At 40.8% G+C, this 17,779-nt stretch overlaps 2 protein-coding genes across 2 annotated transcripts in view; one reads left to right on the top strand and one right to left on the bottom strand.

The window, feature by feature from the left end:
• plekhh2 (pleckstrin homology domain containing, family H (with MyTH4 domain) member 2) overlaps positions 1-11,347 on the top strand; it is a 29,154-nt gene extending 17,807 nt beyond the window's left edge. The window contains exons 15-30 of the mRNA XM_041050548.1: positions 138-296; positions 578-658; positions 882-1,061; positions 1,646-1,754; positions 2,120-2,232; positions 2,374-2,553; positions 3,263-3,360; positions 3,760-3,937; positions 5,941-6,096; positions 6,201-6,298; positions 6,751-6,892; positions 7,095-7,231; positions 7,718-7,847; positions 8,399-8,485; positions 9,040-9,189; positions 10,054-11,347. Coding sequence (XP_040906482.1) covers positions 138-296; positions 578-658; positions 882-1,061; positions 1,646-1,754; positions 2,120-2,232; positions 2,374-2,553; positions 3,263-3,360; positions 3,760-3,937; positions 5,941-6,096; positions 6,201-6,298; positions 6,751-6,892; positions 7,095-7,231; positions 7,718-7,847; positions 8,399-8,485; positions 9,040-9,189; positions 10,054-10,239 — 2,184 coding nt within the window. The 3' untranslated portion in view covers positions 10,240-11,347. The remainder of the gene's footprint in view (positions 1-137; positions 297-577; positions 659-881; positions 1,062-1,645; positions 1,755-2,119; positions 2,233-2,373; positions 2,554-3,262; positions 3,361-3,759; positions 3,938-5,940; positions 6,097-6,200; positions 6,299-6,750; positions 6,893-7,094; positions 7,232-7,717; positions 7,848-8,398; positions 8,486-9,039; positions 9,190-10,053) is intronic.
• A 1,788-nt stretch (positions 11,348-13,135) lies between these two features.
• epcam (epithelial cell adhesion molecule) lies at positions 13,136-16,266 on the bottom strand. Its single transcript, XM_041050610.1, has 9 exons — positions 15,920-16,266; positions 15,103-15,204; positions 14,725-14,986; positions 14,535-14,600; positions 14,369-14,435; positions 14,154-14,252; positions 13,842-14,039; positions 13,660-13,704; positions 13,136-13,540 (listed from the first exon to the last, which is right to left on the bottom strand). The coding sequence occupies exons 1-9, from the start codon at positions 15,978-15,980 to the stop codon at positions 13,517-13,519; spliced, it is 924 nt and encodes a 307-aa protein (XP_040906544.1). The 5' UTR covers positions 15,981-16,266; the 3' UTR covers positions 13,136-13,516.
• Positions 16,267-17,779: the final 1,513 nt, after the last annotated feature.

Genomic DNA, 17,779 nt, shown 5'->3' with positions numbered 1-17,779 from the left:
CTACCACTTTACTCAAGAAACACAGAAGCACATATAAAGGGATTAACCTGATTTTCTCAACATTGATAAACTGTCAGGTGATTTCCTCTTCCCTTTCCCTTCTTCACCTCCACCTGTGTTTTTGTTACTGTGCGTAGATAGTGACGGGCAAGCGTGTTTACTACCTGAAAGCGGACTCTCCCAACCTGCTGGACGAGTGGCTCAGGGTGCTGCTGAGTGTGCTGAGGGTGAAAGCTGCCAGTCCTCTCTTCACCCAGCCAGATATTCGCCCTGGCATGAAGGGACTGCTCATCAAGGTCCAACAGTTTACCAATATGGCCTCAAACTCTGCACTGAATAAAGAAAATGATTCACTTTTTACAATATATAACTGTTAACGTTCAGTGTTTACAGTCCAGCAATAAATTTTGTCAACATATACATTGTAAACGGTGTAATCTCATAGTGAGATGCTCTCCTCCTTGGCCCTCTGACAGCATTTTACATCTTATATGTATATTTAACACCACATATCTCCTACTACACTGTCACTGAAGTTACTGCAGTTTCTGAAATTTTGTTACTTGCTCTTCGGCAGGTGAAGCACGGCTACTCTAAGCGGGTTTGGTGTGCTCTCATTGGTAAAACTCTCTACTACTTCCGGAGCCAAGAAGACAAGGTACGATTAATCACTCAAAAGAGCTTTTAAAGATTGACAGACTGTACAGATCAAATGTTCCTGCTAGGTGGAACTTTGGTCACTCTTTTTACCTCAAGTGATGCACTGTTCTTTGGGGAGCTTATCTGAATCTTGAGCTTCAGTAATTTGAAATGTAATGGTAAAAAATTTCATTGGTGCATCATGTGGTGCAGCTCATGTGTGTTTATTTGTGTGTTGGCAGTTCCCACTGGGTCAGATTAAGCTTTGGGAGGCCAGGGTGGAGGAGGTGGACAGGTCCCAGGATTCAGATGATGACCTGAAGGCGTGTGGGCGGAGCTTACAGGTGGCACCCTTCACCATCGCTGTCCACCCACAGGAGCAAGGACCGACCTACCTTCTAATCGAGTCTTGCCATGAAAAGGTCAGAGGTCAACACCATCACAGCAGCACTCTCACACCACCGTCTTAGCTTTTTGATTTTTCTCTGACCACATGGAGGTATGTGGTGTAGACTACACTGGTCAAGTAAGTCCATATTGGACAATAGCAGAATAACATAAAATAACCCTTCAGCTCTTTTTTTGTCAGATTATTCATATATATAAACAGCAATGTTTTTGTCTTCAAATTTCTGCTGACCGAGACAGAGTTTAAATTTTTGTTAGTGGTGCTCTTTTCTTTGCTGCTGCCACAGCGGCCATTACTGTACATGCCAGTGCTCTTTTTTCTCCTTACTATAAATTAGCCATTAAAGAAGCACATATCTAACAAACATACCTCAGACTTTAGAAATGTTAAAAGAATGTAAACATAATGTAAAAGCTTCAATCTGCTGGACAAAGGGTGACTCTATTGTATTACTGCACGTCATAGTAATGGTGAGTTGCAGAAGGAATGTTAATTTATATTTTACTGACTAATAATTTAGGCTGTAACTTGATTGTAAAGTCTAATAGTGTTCTCTGTAACTATGACAAAACCTGTTGTTGCTCATATGTGTGACAGGATTCATGGCTGTACCATCTGTCTGTGGCAGCAGGCACCACGGTGGGTAAAGTTGGCACTGAGTTCGAACAACTGGTGGGAAAACTCTTCCAACTGGATGGAGATCCAAGTGAGTATTTCCTTGCATTTGGTTGTGTTTTACTAAGAATTTCATGCATTGTTGTTGTTGTTTTTTTTTTTTATGATTCGGTTTTTCTTGAAAGTGATATTATTGGGATTTATCTGGCCTGTCTTGCATCTCTAAAGTAGAAATGACAAAAATCATCAACAGAAAATATATTGTACATGGACGCTATTGACAACAACATCTAAAGCCAAACTGCTTTTAAAATGCCCAATATAACCACGTTAGGACTGAGTCGTTCTAGTTTACAGTCTTATGAGTTATTTGTTCTTCATTGTAATATTTCTTTTAGCTTATAATGTATGTGTGACATGTTCTTATTACAGCCTGTCTGTCTGTCTGTCTTCCAGACTCTCAGATCTGGAGACATCCTGTGCTGTGTTTCAGTAAGGAGGCTCTGACATCTCCTCTCACCACCCTGCCCTCACAGGCTCTGCAGACAGAAGCTGTTAAACTCTTCAAGGTACATTCAAAAATACACACACAGATACACTGCACTGATATGAACACAGAAACCTCCGTGTGGGTGAATAATCATGTGATATTTCTGATATATGACTGACTCCTGTGTCAATCTCATCATCTGTGCATCATCTCTCCTCAGACTTGTCAGCTTTTCATCAACGTGGCCATCGACGCCCCGGCCATCGACTACCATGTCTCGCTGGCCCAGAGTGCTTTGCAGGTGTGTCTGGCCCACCCGGAGCTTCAGAATGAGCTCTTTTGCCAGCTCATCAAGCAGACCCGCAAGAGGCAGCCACACGGCCATCCAGGACCCCTGCAGGTTTGCATTCTCACCACACGGTGTCAGCAGTGACTCATGATATTTACTGACATTTGAAATAGGAAGTACGGGGTGGAAAAAAGTGTAAAGTCATCAGGGTTCACTGTGTTAACTGATATCAAAACTGCCTGGGAAAAAAACTAGATAAAATCTTTCTTTTCAAAGAATTTTGACCAATGTGGCCAGTCATAAACTGCACTTTGGAGAGCCTTGCCATGCTTTTGTTGGCATGAATACACAAAGACCAAGCCCTCAAAAGTTCTCAGAAAAAAGGATTCAAGTCTAAACCTGAAACTCCATGCAGGCATGTGATCTTCCACACCCATTAACGCCAGTATCACCTGCAGTCATATCACCAACAGAGGGCAGCAACTGAAGCTGAACATTCAGCACTACCTGTAAAATTCCCAAAGTATTATTGTGTCTCAGCCTGCTACAGGATTTAAAGGCAACAGGATGATTCATAACACAGTCCACTAGCTCTTTAGTGATACGACACATGAATGAACTGGAGCTTACTGACTTGATTGGCTGATCTCTGAACTGAAAACTGGTTACAACTGTCACATTTTTTTTGTGGTAAAACATCATGCAACAAAGAACCACAGCTGTCCCTCTTTCACACGCTGCCCTAGTACTTTTGCCACTGTCTTTACAGATTCTAATTTATTTGGTAACAGTGTGGTTGGTTTTTTTTGTCACTCCTCAGGGCTGGCAGTTTCTTGCCTTGTGTGTTGGACTGTTTCTGCCTCAGCATCCTTTCCTCTGGCTGCTCCAGGTTCATCTCAAACGACACGGAGACTCCAGGTGACAAAAACACTCTCAGCCAGGACACTGACAGAAAGAACAGAGGCACTGTGTAAAACAAGGCCAATGCACTCCAGATCTCCAGTCTCCAGGAGTTATTTTTCCTCAAAGAAGTCCACCAAAATCTGCCAAAACACACTAAACTACTTGTTAAAACTGCCCTTATGCACTCAATTAAGAATTAAATAACAGACTTAATAATAACTTAACTGAAATAATATTGACCTGCCCTGTCATTGAAACTTAAGGCTGTCTGGCACACCTGACACTTTGATCATACTGACATGGTGATGACTGTCCTGATCTAACAGGATTATTCAGTGAACAGAGGAATACTGTTCACATTTTGATTTCTAAACATTAGTTGCCATTGTATCATTATCTCCCTGCTGTCCAAAGGACTGAGGTGGGTAAGTATGCCATCTACTGCCAGCGGTCCATGGAGCGGACCCAGCAGAAGGGTGAGAGGCAGGCCAGGCCATCCCGTATGGAGATCCTCTCTATCCTGCTGAGGAATCCCTATCACCACTCGCTGCCCTTCAGCGTCCCTGTTCACTTTCTCAACAACACCTACCAGGTAATGATATTACATCACACAGGAAGACACATAATGACAATCATGATGACATAGTGAAGTGTGAAAAGCATCATGCCAAGTTTCAATCTTGCTGACACATCCTCACAAGATCGCCTGAAGTCACACACAGTTTGTAAATATCCAACAGTCCCATGGGAAGAGTCAGTGTGTTTAAGTTGTCATGCACATGCTCACTCTGCTGCCTCGCTGCTCCACCCCACTATCTACCTGCACACTTCAGGTTTCTCCCAGGAGGTGTTTGTTTTTGTGGCCCTCTGCTTCCTGTCTCTCTCTACGTAATGTATGTTTGCAGGAAAGGATGAGATCATAGGCAAGAAACCCCCCTAGTAGCAGCTCTGGGCTCACAAGGATACAGAAACCTTTTTCACAGCTTGCCCGGCTAAAATATTATAATATTCTTTTTAATTCCAATTCTGAAAAATGCTTCAGAGTGAAAGACAACAAAAGAAACATCATAGAAACATATATATGTACAGTACAGTAATCAGTTTTCAGATATAATTTTATAGGTTGGCTCTTTGGTCCAAAATGTGTTTATCATGTATTGACAAAATCCATTACTAATTCAGTTTAATAATGACAATAATAATGATAAGCATTAGTAAGAGAGTATATATCTCCATAAAAGTTTGAACATTTTTAGTCTCTACATCAGCATGGCTGTCAGTGTGAGTCAGACCACCGCTCTGGGCCAGGCTGAAACGTCTCCACAGCTGTTCAGTGGGTTGTCATTAGATTTTGAGCAGACATTCATTGAGACCATGCAACCTAATGACTTTGGTTATCCCCTGAATATTTCAGTAGTGCCACCATGAGGCTGGCTTGTTTGTGTTTTAGTGTAGTCTCTCAACCGCTTTGGTATTTGGTACAGACATTCCTGTAAATATCAACTTAAAGATGAATGTAATCAAATCAAATATAAAACCAAAGCTATTTGCCACTGCCAGGGTATTAAATTTATCTAGTTTGTTATAGAGAAACGATTTTCTTTTTTTTTCTGAACAGGTACCAGCAGAAACATTTTTCTCTTATCAGGGAGCAGCATAAATAGTCTACGTTCAGTAGTAGGTGCCCCTGTTAGAATGAACTGAAGTGGTCGAACACAAAAAAACGTGCACTGCAGGGATTTACTGTCACTGTTTGTTTGGGTGGGTGATCAACGGCGTGTGTTGCATTTAAGTGATACTTCAGACTCGAAGTACTCCGGTGATAAGAAAATTCAACTTTGCAGTGGTTACAAACAACTTTGGTTCTATCAACTCCACCGTCTGGAAGAGATTTAAAATGAAAAAATAAGACTTGGGTACCTTTCTCCATCTTCTGCTCTGTTCTTTTGTGTTCCGGTTCACGTGAGCGCTGCAGCAGTCTTAGGCCCACCCCAAACGCTCTCATTAGTTGAGACGCGTGATGACACCCATCCCGAGCCAATACTGATCAACATCCCACCTCACCTGTGGCCCATGGTTTGTCTGTATGTGTATTCAGAGCAAGTGAGCAATGGATTTTGATAAAAGTAATAATAATAAAAACTGCGTTAATGCGCGATAAAATAATTGTCAACGTTAATTAATTAATGCGTTAACGCGATAATAATTAACTTGCCCAGCCCTAATTTTTTTTTTAACCAGATCCCTACAAAACTAATGACATTCCCATCAGCCTCAGTTGTATTTTGTGTTCAGTGCAAAGTGGCAAATATTATCAGGCTAACATTTTAAGATAAAATAGTAGTACCTACCCCATGGACAAGGGTAAATATAGTGGATGAAATGATATTTACTCACAGGAAACAGACACTGATTAATTTTCTTTTTCTTTTTTCTTCTTTGACATTAATCTGATGATATACTGGGTAAAAAAAATCAGTATGGAACTTGGGAATTTCACAACAAAGGTGAAGGGTGGGCTGACTGGAGCTTAGCTGTCATGATCTTTGTCTTTTCCCTAATGTTTGTCTTCTCCATTTAACTCCCTCTCCATAGGTGGTGAGCTTCGATGCTTCAACCACAGTGGACGAGTTCCAGTGCCGCCTCAACCAGGACAGCGGCATGAGAAAAACTGGGCTATCGGGTTTCAGCTTGTACACCGATGACCCTACTGGACGAGACCTGGAACACTGCCTGCAAGGAGGCATCAAGGTGCATCTTTTATTCATGTGATGATTACTGCTTCAAGGTAGGAAGTGTTACTTTTTTTTTTCCGAACACTCATCACAAAATTGTCTTCTTCATTCCCTCTACAGATTTGTGACATTATCTCCAAATGGGAGCAGGCGTGTAAGGAGCAGCACACTGGCAAGTCTGAAAACACCAGGACTGTACGCCTCACCTACAAGAACAGGTAGAGGAGAAACCAGTCAACCCCCGTGGCTGCAAATCACAATAGATTCATGCTATAAATGTATGCAAACACCAGGTGTTCCTCTTTATATTTCGCCACAATTTCAATATGTCAAAACATTTCACTACTTCATAAACGCTCTATAGCAGACAGGAGATTAGTGAGTATGGTTCAGACTGACCAGGATTTGTCAGAATCACTAGATTATTTGCATAAAAAAGCAAAGAGCTTGTCTGATGGCCACCATCCTACAGAGAGAATTTCAATAATGGTCCCCTTTACAGGAAGTCAGTAAAATGTATTTAATTCATCCCTTTATTTATTCTAATACAAGTCAATGCAATGCATGGGTATTCCAGGTCCAGTGGAAATGCAACACTACAATTCTCTCTCCAACTACTTTGTCCTTCTCCTTGTTTCTGTTTTTCTCTTATCATCTCTGTCACTCCCAGGCTGTACTTCTCTCTCCAGGTCAGGGGGGAGTCAGAGAGGGAGAGGCTACTGCTGGCTTATCAGACCAATGAAGCCATTGTTGCTGGACACTTTCCTGTCAACAAGGAATTGGCTCTGGAGATGGCCGCCCTGCTGGCCCAGGTCTGGAAGTTAAATGATTTCTGGGTTTATATGGATGATGCTGCAGGTTGTGTAATACAACTACAGTCTATTGGATAGTTTTCCATTTCTAATGCACTTATTCACACTCTGTTGAAAGGAAAAATATTTCATGTGTTCTTGTTTGATAAACCAGACCAAAACCAACAGAGTATAAAAATCCCACCTTTATGTTTGCGTTCAGGTGGAGTTTGGGGATTTTGAGCGTCCCTTCTCTGCTCCTGGATCAGCCCAGACCAAGTCTAACCAAACCCTGAAACAGGTTCTGGAAAGGTTTTACCCTAAACACTATCGCAGAACCACATCTGAGGAGCAGCTCAGGTACCAGAACACACTGAAAACCACCTAGGATTCAGACATATATACATATATTTCCTACTTTCATGTGTATGTGTATATATATATCTCTTAGTCTATCTATCTATCTATCTATTTTAGATACAGTCTAGACTGTAAGTATTAGTACAGCTGCACATTGTTTTACTTCAGGCTCTTTGTCTCAGGACATTAAAGTACCAAATCTCAGCTTTAATCTGAGTAGATTTGCATTGAAGTCAAACAGTCATCAATCATATTTAATATTTAGTGGAAAACAAACTTGCAGTAATGACATCAGAGGATTGTGCTATCTCTCTTTTAGTATTTTTTTAGTATTAGTATTTTTAGTATTCCTTAAATGTAACAAAACAGCAGTGTCTTCACATCAGTTTCAAGTGGATCATCAAAATATCTCACGATGCTTTTCAAATCAATTTCGAATTATACTCTCACACCAGTATTGTCTCCTCACCCTCCCCCGCCTCTCAGGCAACTGCTGCAGCGTCTGTCTGCTCGCTGGGCCTCGCTCAGAGGTCGAAGTTCATCTGAGTGCGTCAGGATTTACCTGACTGTTGCCAGGAAGTGGCCTTTCTTTGGTGCCAAACTGTTTGAAGCAGAGGTGTGTGTGTGTGTGTGTGAACTGTAATCTCTGGTAAATTTAAGCTGTCTTTATCATCATCCCTGATATAAACAGTGTTACAAAGTATTATTATTTACTCTCAGTTTAAAACCATGATGCAGTGTTGAACAAATCAAGTCCAACATATAGACTTAACAATGGTTTATGTAAAAAAAGTGAAAGAGAGGAAAGGAATGGAAACCTCTGTACAGTGTAGGTGTTTCTACTATTTCTTAACATGAGCTAACAAGTAACGTTGAATTAACACTTCACTGACACAGTGTCAAACTTTTCACAGGCTGTGGTGTGCAAACAAGTTGTGGGACGATTGATATGTTAATATCAATAGGTTATTATATTTACAGTTTGAAATCCTAATCATTAAATGAATTAGTCCACCAATTTATTTTTGAATAAGCTCCATCCAAAATATTTGCCTGCCTCATGTGTCTCCAAAAACTTTATATTCACCCTCCCTGTATCATATTATTGTATATTATAAAAATGAATTTGGAACTAATCTCACTTCCTGTTTCTTTCTCTGTTTGTAGTCTGTCACTTCATCTTCAGAGCAGGGTGTGCGTGTTTGGCTGGCAGTGCATGAAGATGGTATCAGTGTTCTGGAGCTCAACTCTGTCGTAAGTATCTCTGATGCATCTCGGCCCCTGACAGCTGTTCAGACACGTTTCCTTTGCTCTGCTTTGCTCATTCGCTGCTAATGTTAGTCAGAATAGAGATGATATTTATATGTCATGCCGCCTGTGGTGCATAAAATGTTTTCCTACTTTAAGTCATTTGATGCAAGATGTTTTGATGCAGAGCAATAAGCACACATCAGCACACTGTTTCATTTAAGAAGTAAGTATGCATGTGGTTTTCCTAAAATCGTGATCTTGGAAATAGACATTTCTATGTGGTCTGTGCAGTATAAAATATTTGTACTTGTTTATATAATGTAGCTTACTTAATACAGTGTGGCTAACTTTATATGACTTTTTAGATGCAAGTCACATTAGTTGGACGATGTAAAACTTAGATCTCAAAGCCATATAAGGTTAAAAAAGAAGATAAACAAGAATAGATAGGGGATAGTGATATATGCTTTTATGTGACTGTGAAAAGCTCCACGTAAAATTTCTTTGTACAGTGTTTTCTGTCATATCACAAAAATCTGTGCATCTTATGTGTTCAGAAACCACTGGTGTCCCATCCCTACAAGAACCTGATGACGTTTGGAGGCTGCAAACAGGACTTCATGCTGGTGGTGGGACAGAGCGTTGGTGCCAACACCGGCAAAGACAAACCTACAGAGAAACATCTGTTCGCTATGGACACCTCCAGGGTGAGAGAGATCTATACCTGCATTAGGTTTTACGTGAGTCTTGCTGTGTAGGTGAAGTTGATCATGTTATCATAAATACAAATTCTCCAGTAGTTTTTACTGATATATGTAGTAGGAGTCATTTCACTCACCTCCCACATAATGGTTTTGGTGCTGTTTCTTTTCATCTTTGTTATAGAACTGAAAACTATTACAAACAGCTGCGATTCATTTATATGCCATAACATTCAGTGTCTGATATCACAGGTACAGTGCAGATTACAAACAACACAGTACACAACACAAGAGAGTAATACCACTAAAATATCAAATGGTTGTACTATTGTACAGTAACAGTATTATTTATAATTTAAGTCTAAGATATTTGATCTTATGAAGAATTAAAAAACAAACAGGTTAGAGAACCTACATTGAAAACGCAGAGCCCCAGAGTGCCACCTGAATGCAACAGTAGTCAGATCACTGCAACAAAAGTTAGTGCACAAGTGATTTACAGCTAAGGTGAATTGTCCGTCACATGTCTTCTTGGCTGTTGCCACCATTTTGTTACACATTTAAGTCTCTTTAGGCTCTTAGTTTGTTTAACAAGCCGTCATTACTCAACACTTTGACCATCAAGATTTCACCCAGTTTCATTTCCTTCCTTGAACCACCCTACCATCCTCTCTACCATCCAAACCCACGCCACTTTCCGTCTGCGTCCTACATTGGGTTTTTTTTTCGGTATTTCAATCCAGTTGTTTACATTTGTGTCAGATATAAGAGCATCTCTACGTACGCACATCTGTCTGTGTCCTTGTACTGGCCCTACAACAGCAAACAAACACTCCTTGTCTCACCCCCTTTGTTTTGTTTCATCAACAGGTCAGGGAGATCACCCTCCTGATTTCCAGCTATATCAACAGTGCTCATCAGCAGAAGGCCGCCGCCCACCACCTCTCAGCCCCAGCTCTGATGGTGGCCCAGCCTGTCAGTCTGAAGAGCAAAGAGCTGAGGAGCAAATCCCCACCAGCGCTGGGACGCCCCAGCAAGGCCCCTACACTGCTGTGACGACGTGACAACATACCACCCTCATCTCTCTGAGAAATACTTACTTTGTCGAGCTTCCTTTTACTTTATTTAAATCTGAAAATGAAGGACTTATTTACAAGCGCAGTAGGACTGATTCAGTCCTGATACACCTTCTGAAAGGTTAGCTCATGCCTTTCTCAGAGACCATGTCATGAGATTTGCTTTTATGTGTTGACTCCAAAGAGAAAAATCAACAGCCTCTATTGACGGACTGAATTAGCATTTAGAAAGGTCTCATTAATCTGTGCTGTGTGGCAGATTTCTTTTGTAAAGATGCAGTTTGAAGTTAATATTTGTGTTCCCGCCTTCATGTATTTAAGAGGTAATGATGCTTCATGAAGAAATCATATTAGAGGGTATTTTTGTGTCTTTTTCGTCCCTTCTGTAGGGCACAACTCTACCAGGAACTAAAACTCTAACAGTGTGAGATATTATCATATAATGAGGGATACTGAACAATATGATGAAAGCAGGAGGCAGTAACCAGGTGTGATAGATGTAGAATGGATGACTTAGATGTGTTGAGAAAGACTGAACCTTAGAAGAGGAAAGCTTATTGAACCCTGTGTGCTCTTAGTTACTGAACAGCCAGGAGAGCTGTGAAACTTTAATCACGTACAAATACTTCAAGCCTCTCAGGGGGAGCGAATGACCAGAATCACCACAATGCCTCCACATCATTTAGGGAAGTACAGCAGGGTTTTGTTTTGAGGACAGGAACCAATTCAGCACTTATGTACAGTGCTATAGAGGAAGATGGTAAGAAGATGTGACCAATGCTGAGAGAATGGCCTGATGAGAATGAGGAAACTCTTAAAGAGAACTAAAATGTTTTTGGTTCTGTTTGTTGCCTGGCATCACAGAGAATATGAAGGTATTTTGCTGAAGCAACCCATTTTACTTAAAGATGAACTGGAAAAACAGAACATTTTTTGTGTAAGGTACTTTAAAAAAAAAGGTTTTCCCTTCCCTGTGTTGTCAGGTTTTATATTTATTTGTCATATGAAATACATTGTATTTAAATCCTCCTTGAAGTGTTATAATTATTGTACAAGTCTAATGCTTGAATAAACCTAACTAGAGCAAACACCTGGTTTCTAAACCATCTGATCAGTTTTTCATTGATAAACCGTGCCCTTTGGTTTCAGTAAATCCACTGAAACCAGAACGTTCAGACACATATTTTTTCCTACACTGTTCGTCTACAGCCCTGTCCCACAAAACTGCCCTCCAGCGTCCTCATTGGTTCAAACACAACTGACATGCTGATACCTGCAACAGGTGCCTGACAGCAACTGACACACCCTCATTCCTGGAGTCTCTCTGAGCAGCCAGGGAGGGGCGTGGGGGGAGGGGAGAGGGAGGATATATGACACCTAACCTGCCTGAACTAGTTACAGACATGCTTTTGTCCCTGTGTCGCCATGGTGACAAATGGAGGGAGGGCTCACTGGGAAAGAGAGAATGAGAAAAACTGGGTGAGGCAAAATGTAACTGAGGTATAAGAGACAAATGATTAATGATAATACTCTTCTGGCTGCTAATGTGCGTTAACAAAAACTCTCAGAATGCAGAGAAATCAAAGAGAGGAAGTCCGTGTTCATGTTTAGAAATCAAATGTACGGCTGATATTTCAAAATAAAGGTAAACATGCAATAGACTGGATTCTTTGCTGGTTATGAAACTGTTGGCAGCTATTTTTCTCATGTTGCCTTTGTGTCACTTGAAAAAGAGGCTTAACCTTCAGAGGGACTTCACTGTGACATTAAGGTTAAACAGGGAATTGCCTCCTGAGGTGCTGCCTTCAGGGAGAGCACAGCCACACAAAACACTGATCATGGTGATCACGTCCTGACAGGACACCAAAGGAATTTTTACTTCCGCTGGTTCACCTGAATTTCTTAACAGAGCAACATTGTTTATTACAACTACATTATTGTTGAGCAACAAATTTCCACCTTACACTCTTTGTTCAATTAGATGATGTCTGCGGTGTTACCTGGCTCCAGCGGTATCGCTTTATGTTCCTTTAAACTCAAGGCTCGCTCAGTATTTATTATGCAAATACTGCGTGTGCTCCTTTATGAGTGAGCCAGAACCTGACTGACAGGTTGAACACAATGCCAAACAGTTTCAGACGTACAGCTAGAAATGACTAACCAACTCCCTCTACACTAACAGCTGTTGTCATATAAGCTAGTGTCAGCCATTTAGTATCACCAAAACATGAAACACACTCATGTTCCATAGTCTCAGCTGTTTTTATGTTGTTACTGCTAAGATCTTTCACTGTGTTCATGCAGTCTGAAAGTGAGTGATTTACAGGTGTATGTTCTCTTTCAATGACGCCAACAAGGGGAATTTATCCTATAAAAGAAACCCATGAAAAGCAAGGATTACAGTTTCCTCCAAAAGAAACAAATAATACCAGGACAGTGACACATTCAAAGCAGGGCTGCCACACCTATTCAAAACCCCATTGGACCTGCCCCATGTAAACAAAAGGTTTATTACAATCCATCTTTAATCAAAGCAGCCATCTTACATGTCTGAGACAAAGGGAGGTTTGAGCTGTCTGAGGAAAATGTCTGTGTACTGACATCATTTGAGAGCACCAAGCGCTTATGCCGACTTTGTATCAGGTTTGAGTATCAGAGGTACTGAACAACTTTGTGATTCAGAGCATGTACTAATACTAAAAAGGCACTACAACATGCAAACAGATGTGCCCACAGTGGCTTCGGGTAGTTTGTTTCCTCTCTCCATATGGTCTTTGTACTTTTCCACTATGATAAAAGGCACGAAGTCTACTGACAAACCGGCGGGGGTGGGGGGGTAGATAAAAAAAAAAAAAACAAAGTGCACCACAACAACAGTCTTTTAAAACATATTTTTATTAAAAACAATCCATCAAACACACATTTATAAGAAAGAAACTGTACAATCTATAACATGGAATTTTAAACCGTTCAACAAGTTCTAACATCAAAATGTGGCATGTGCCAAACAAATTTTTAAAAAGCACAGTTCTTAACAGATTGGATGACGCAGTAAGACTTTACACAATTTATAAATAAATGGTGGAACCAGTAGTGCCAACAATGACAGCATTAAAGAGAAAGTTGGTTTGTTCCTTTATCATCTGCATTCCTCAAGTAAAACAGTAAAAATGGCACACTTCCCCCTGCGAATAATGTTCATCCAAAAGGTGACGCACTAGCGGACTCTTCACGGATGCTCCGCTACGATGAAGACTTTACATGGCCTCCATCTCTCTTTGCTGAATTATAAAAGTGAACAAAGAAATAGAGGTTAACCAACAGCAATTCTATGGTGCAACAAGTAACCTTCACACAGATTTACATTGAAAAATAAGACGTTACAGGAAGTTAATCTCACCTGAGCTTTGTTGTACTGTTGATTCTGTCGCCTTCTGGCAAAGAACTTCAGAAAAAAATAAAAATAAAAATTAGGACTCTGTCTGATAGGTCATACATAAATCAATGGCACGGCAATCTTAAAGAAAATCTACACTGTGCTTCAAACAATGACATGTACCGCAGGTAGCCACATGCACTCACCAGGACCAGCAGGCCGGCAACCACAGCCAGCACCACCACCACAATGACGGCAATGATTCCACCTGACAGATTCTTCATGGTGAAAGTCGGGGGTTCCTCGTCAACGTAGTACACCAGGATGTTGTCCATCTCCAGCTTCTGGCCGCCCACAACGGGCTCAAACTTGTCCTGCGGTGTGAACAGGGGCAGCACCTTGACCTGCAGGAGAGGAGATGATAAGAAATGACAGCATAAGTAAACAAGCCACTCTTTAAACCTTCAAATGAAACACAAATGTACACCGAGTACACTGTAAAATTAGTTTCCACATACATCTTTCTCCATGTAATAGGCCATATGGGTCAGGTCACTCTTGCGCTCTCCCTTTGGCTTCTTCACATCCACCACAATCATGCGGGCTTCGGGGTCATACTGCAGTGTGACAGACAGGATGGTTTGTTAGTCAGTAAGTGGTGTGTTTTAGTGATACTTGCCTAAAAATGAAGTACCCTAAGTAGAAATGTGAATAAAACTGGAAGCTCACTTACCTGGACGTCTTCCACCATGTCCTTGTTGAAGTTCTTGTAGCGCTTGTGAATGGCATCCGCAATGGCACTGCATTAAAGCAAAAGATTATTCATTAATCATTGCAACTATGAGATACTGAAAGGCTAATCTTAGCAATAAAGTTTGAAGTCTGTTAAATATACTTACGCCTTCAAGTTGGAAGGATTCACGTCACCAGATGTTGGTTTGTGGGTCAGCTGGAGACGGACCCAGCTGGAGAGGTGGGGGATAAAAAATTTAAAAATGAGAGCAAGACAAACACTTCATGTATAGAGTGTAATGCACCTAATTCATCCTAATACCAGCTCTGCACAATAATGAGGATGTATTTACTTACTAGGTCTCCACCAGCTTCTCACACTTCAGATTCTTGTCTCCCTTGTCAGTTCGACGCACGCCAGCGCTGTTGACACACCAGCACTCCTCTGTGTTGTTGCACTGCTTGGCCTTGAATTTGCCGTCGTTCTCACACTCTGGGTCATAGATGCCATCGTTGTCCACAAAGGCAGTCTCCACTGGCTTTCCTCCGAATCCACGAGTGCTCTGGCCCGTTTTTGCTCTGTACATCTCAGCCTTCATCAAGATGCACTTGGGGATCACTGAAGACGAAAGAAAAATGTACATCATGAGCAGGCAAAAAAAAAAAAAAAAAAAAAACCTGCACAAGAGTCTTGCATGAAAGAATGTCTATGGGCCTGATCACAGTAATACTTACGTGCAGTGCAGTTCAGCGTTTGTTTGACGTTTTCACCGACAAAAAGGTAGCACGAACACGGATTTCCATCGCAGGTAGCCCACTTCATAGTGTCACATGAGCCTAAGCAGAAAAACAAGAAGGATTAGTAATTCACAGCAAACAGTAATTAACACGATTCAAATTTTAGTATCATGTCAGCAATCTCTAACAATAATACTTCAGTTAATATTCCATATATCTAAAGGCTTCACACTGACATCACTATACTGGGATTGTGTATAATAATCAATCACATAATAGGACAAGGGAGTACAGCGCGATTTTTTGCTGTGTGTAACCCTGTTCCATAAAGGATTTATTGCACTTTGTTTTGTTGCCCAATAAACAGAACAGGTAGAGCAGAGAACAGGTAGACCAGCAGAGCGCCTGAACACCTGGGCGTTGGTTCCTCTGAACAGCCAAGTCCCCAAAGAGCGGGACTAATCCTCCCCACCCCCACTCACCGACGAAACCAGCAACAACCAAACTAACGTTTGAAATCCAAACAGTTTTTAATCCCACTTTTTACATCTCTCGTCGTCAATTAAGTCACTTTATACCAAAAACAAACAAACAAAAACAACAAAAATCAACAAAAAAACAAAAGATTAGAAATTAACTACAGCCGGTCAGAACATAACACTTAAATGTATTATTCCATCTGTAACTAAAACTATTCAAGTACTAAAAAGCGTTCTTGAAATTAGATCATAGAAGAAATATGTCTAGGCCACACTGCTTTGTAAGACATGAAGCCATTTCAGCCTAATAAAGTCTCAGAAATCAAACTACTCACAGCCTTGAGCTGAAGCTCCTGCCGCAAAGGCAGCGAGAAGGACAGCGATCCAAATTTTCATGATGAAACGAAGAAAACTGATGAATAAGTGTCCTTGCTGCTTTTCTATCCGACCGTCGTCCACAAAGGTCAAAGATGGAGTAAAGAAAACTGTCGCTCAGCACAGGGCTTCCTTTCTTCTTCCTGCAGGTGTGTCCCGGTCAAACCTGTTTGGAGAGAAACTCGACGGGCGCGCGCACACAAAGGTAAGGACTCAAAACAGCACGAGCGCCACCTAAACTAAGATACTACTCAGAGTGTACTGCTGATTATTTCCCCTTTACTGCTTGTTCACGAGGAACTGACACGAAACCGTCATGAAGTCAATTTATAGAGGACAAGAGTCAAGTCTCATGACGTCGATGAAGACCGGGGGGCATGGGCGGGACTTGAAACGCACCTTTTTTCCGGCATTACCATATTTGGTGCCCCCACCGCCCTCCCTCTCTCTTGTTGACATGTTTTTTGTTCTTTTAGCTCTTCATTAAAACTAAATTTCCTTAACTTTCTGTATTTTTGAAGACTGTAACAAACCATAAAGTGAAGGAGCCCTCTGCCTTTCCTTTAGGCACATACAGGACTTTTGTGGTTCACTTTCTGCAGACTTCTACGGTTATCATTGTAAAACCACATGTAAGTGTGTAGGCTGGGGTTTATGCTGACCTCTATACTTAAAACATATATTTATATTTATTGTTTTTTTTTTATTGGTGCAAAAGGGCAAAGTTATACAGAGATGGAGTGGGGCTATACAAACACAAAGGATGAGAATGATACACAAACACACTATATACACTTGCAAAAAAGCAAAAGCAGACTAGACCTCAAAAGGGAATCAAAATATATATAGTAGCAGTAATAATAATAATAGTGGTAGTAGTGGCAGCAGCAACAACCGTGATAATAATATGGTTTTATAAGCTTCACATGTTTGTGTTTATAAGTGTATGTGTATGAAATGAAGAAGAAAATGAATGTGAGTTGAAGAAGGGGAAAAAGGATTCCACTGTAGCTTTGACTCTGACCTTTATACTTAAGGAATCACTATAATATTTCAGCAGGGTGTTAATGATCACAGCTCATAGAGGCTTTTCATGTTTAACAGTCTTCATGTATTTTATTGTACCATTATGATATGCAGGATGTTGTATGTAGAATGTTATGTATCACTTCAGTCACCTATGTAATGGTATTCATGAATTCCCAATACATTATTGTACCACTGTAATATTCCTGTAGAATGTTTTAGCAATTTGTGTGTATATACAAGCAAATAAGCAAATAAGTCTAAGGTGTTTGTTGTATTGTATTTTGTAAGCATTGTATTATGATGACATCATCAACTGTGGGAGCGGGTACCTAAAACAACAGAAACCAGAGGTTGGGAAAATGTTTCTCAGGTGTTGTGAGTCATGCACTGCTGCACGACGCCTGAGTCACAGCCTCAGGTCTCACCGAGATTATCTGTATGAGGAGTACTCTCAGCAGCAGTGTGCCAGACCAATTTGATGGCATTCACATGTAACATTCTTCATTTGAAGTCAGATGTAAGAGGCAGAAGTAACCAAAATAATACAGTGTGTGTGTGGTATTTTGTATTTTCAGGCTTTCAGCCAAGTAGAAACTTATTTAACAGATTCAGTTCTCTTTATTCAGTGTAGTATTGGTTAACAAGCACAAAAGTTCCCTTACTCCAGTAACTTTCCTTATGTGAGTTTTGTACCCTCATACAGTTTTTCTCACAGAATTGTTAGTCCTTTTCATGGTCTTCACCTCATGAATCTGCATTAATCTGCATATACTTTAATCAGTTGTGATGTG

The sequence above is a fragment of the Toxotes jaculatrix genome, chromosome 11 (assembly GCF_017976425.1).
Source record: "Toxotes jaculatrix isolate fToxJac2 chromosome 11, fToxJac2.pri, whole genome shotgun sequence".
Lineage (NCBI taxonomy): Eukaryota > Metazoa > Chordata > Actinopteri > Toxotidae > Toxotes > Toxotes jaculatrix.
The sequence above is the reverse complement of the archived record's forward strand: the minus strand, read 5'-3'. Positions and strand labels throughout refer to the sequence as shown.

What these genes read in the sequence shown, in the direction of transcription:
- epcam (XM_041050610.1), bottom strand. Translation starts at nt 15,980, where the DNA reads ATGAAAATTTGGATCGCTGTCCTTCTCGCTGCCTTTGCGGCAGGAGCT. An exon ending in GAGAAGCTGGTGGAGACCTA is followed by an intron (nt 14,601 to 14,724) that starts GTAAGTAAATAC and finishes CCACCTCTCCAG; the next exon opens with CTGGGTCCGTCTCCAGCTGA. An exon ending in AATCCTTCCAACTTGAAGGC is followed by an intron (nt 14,436 to 14,534) that starts GTAAGTATATTT and finishes GCTTTAATGCAG; the next exon opens with TGCCATTGCGGATGCCATTC.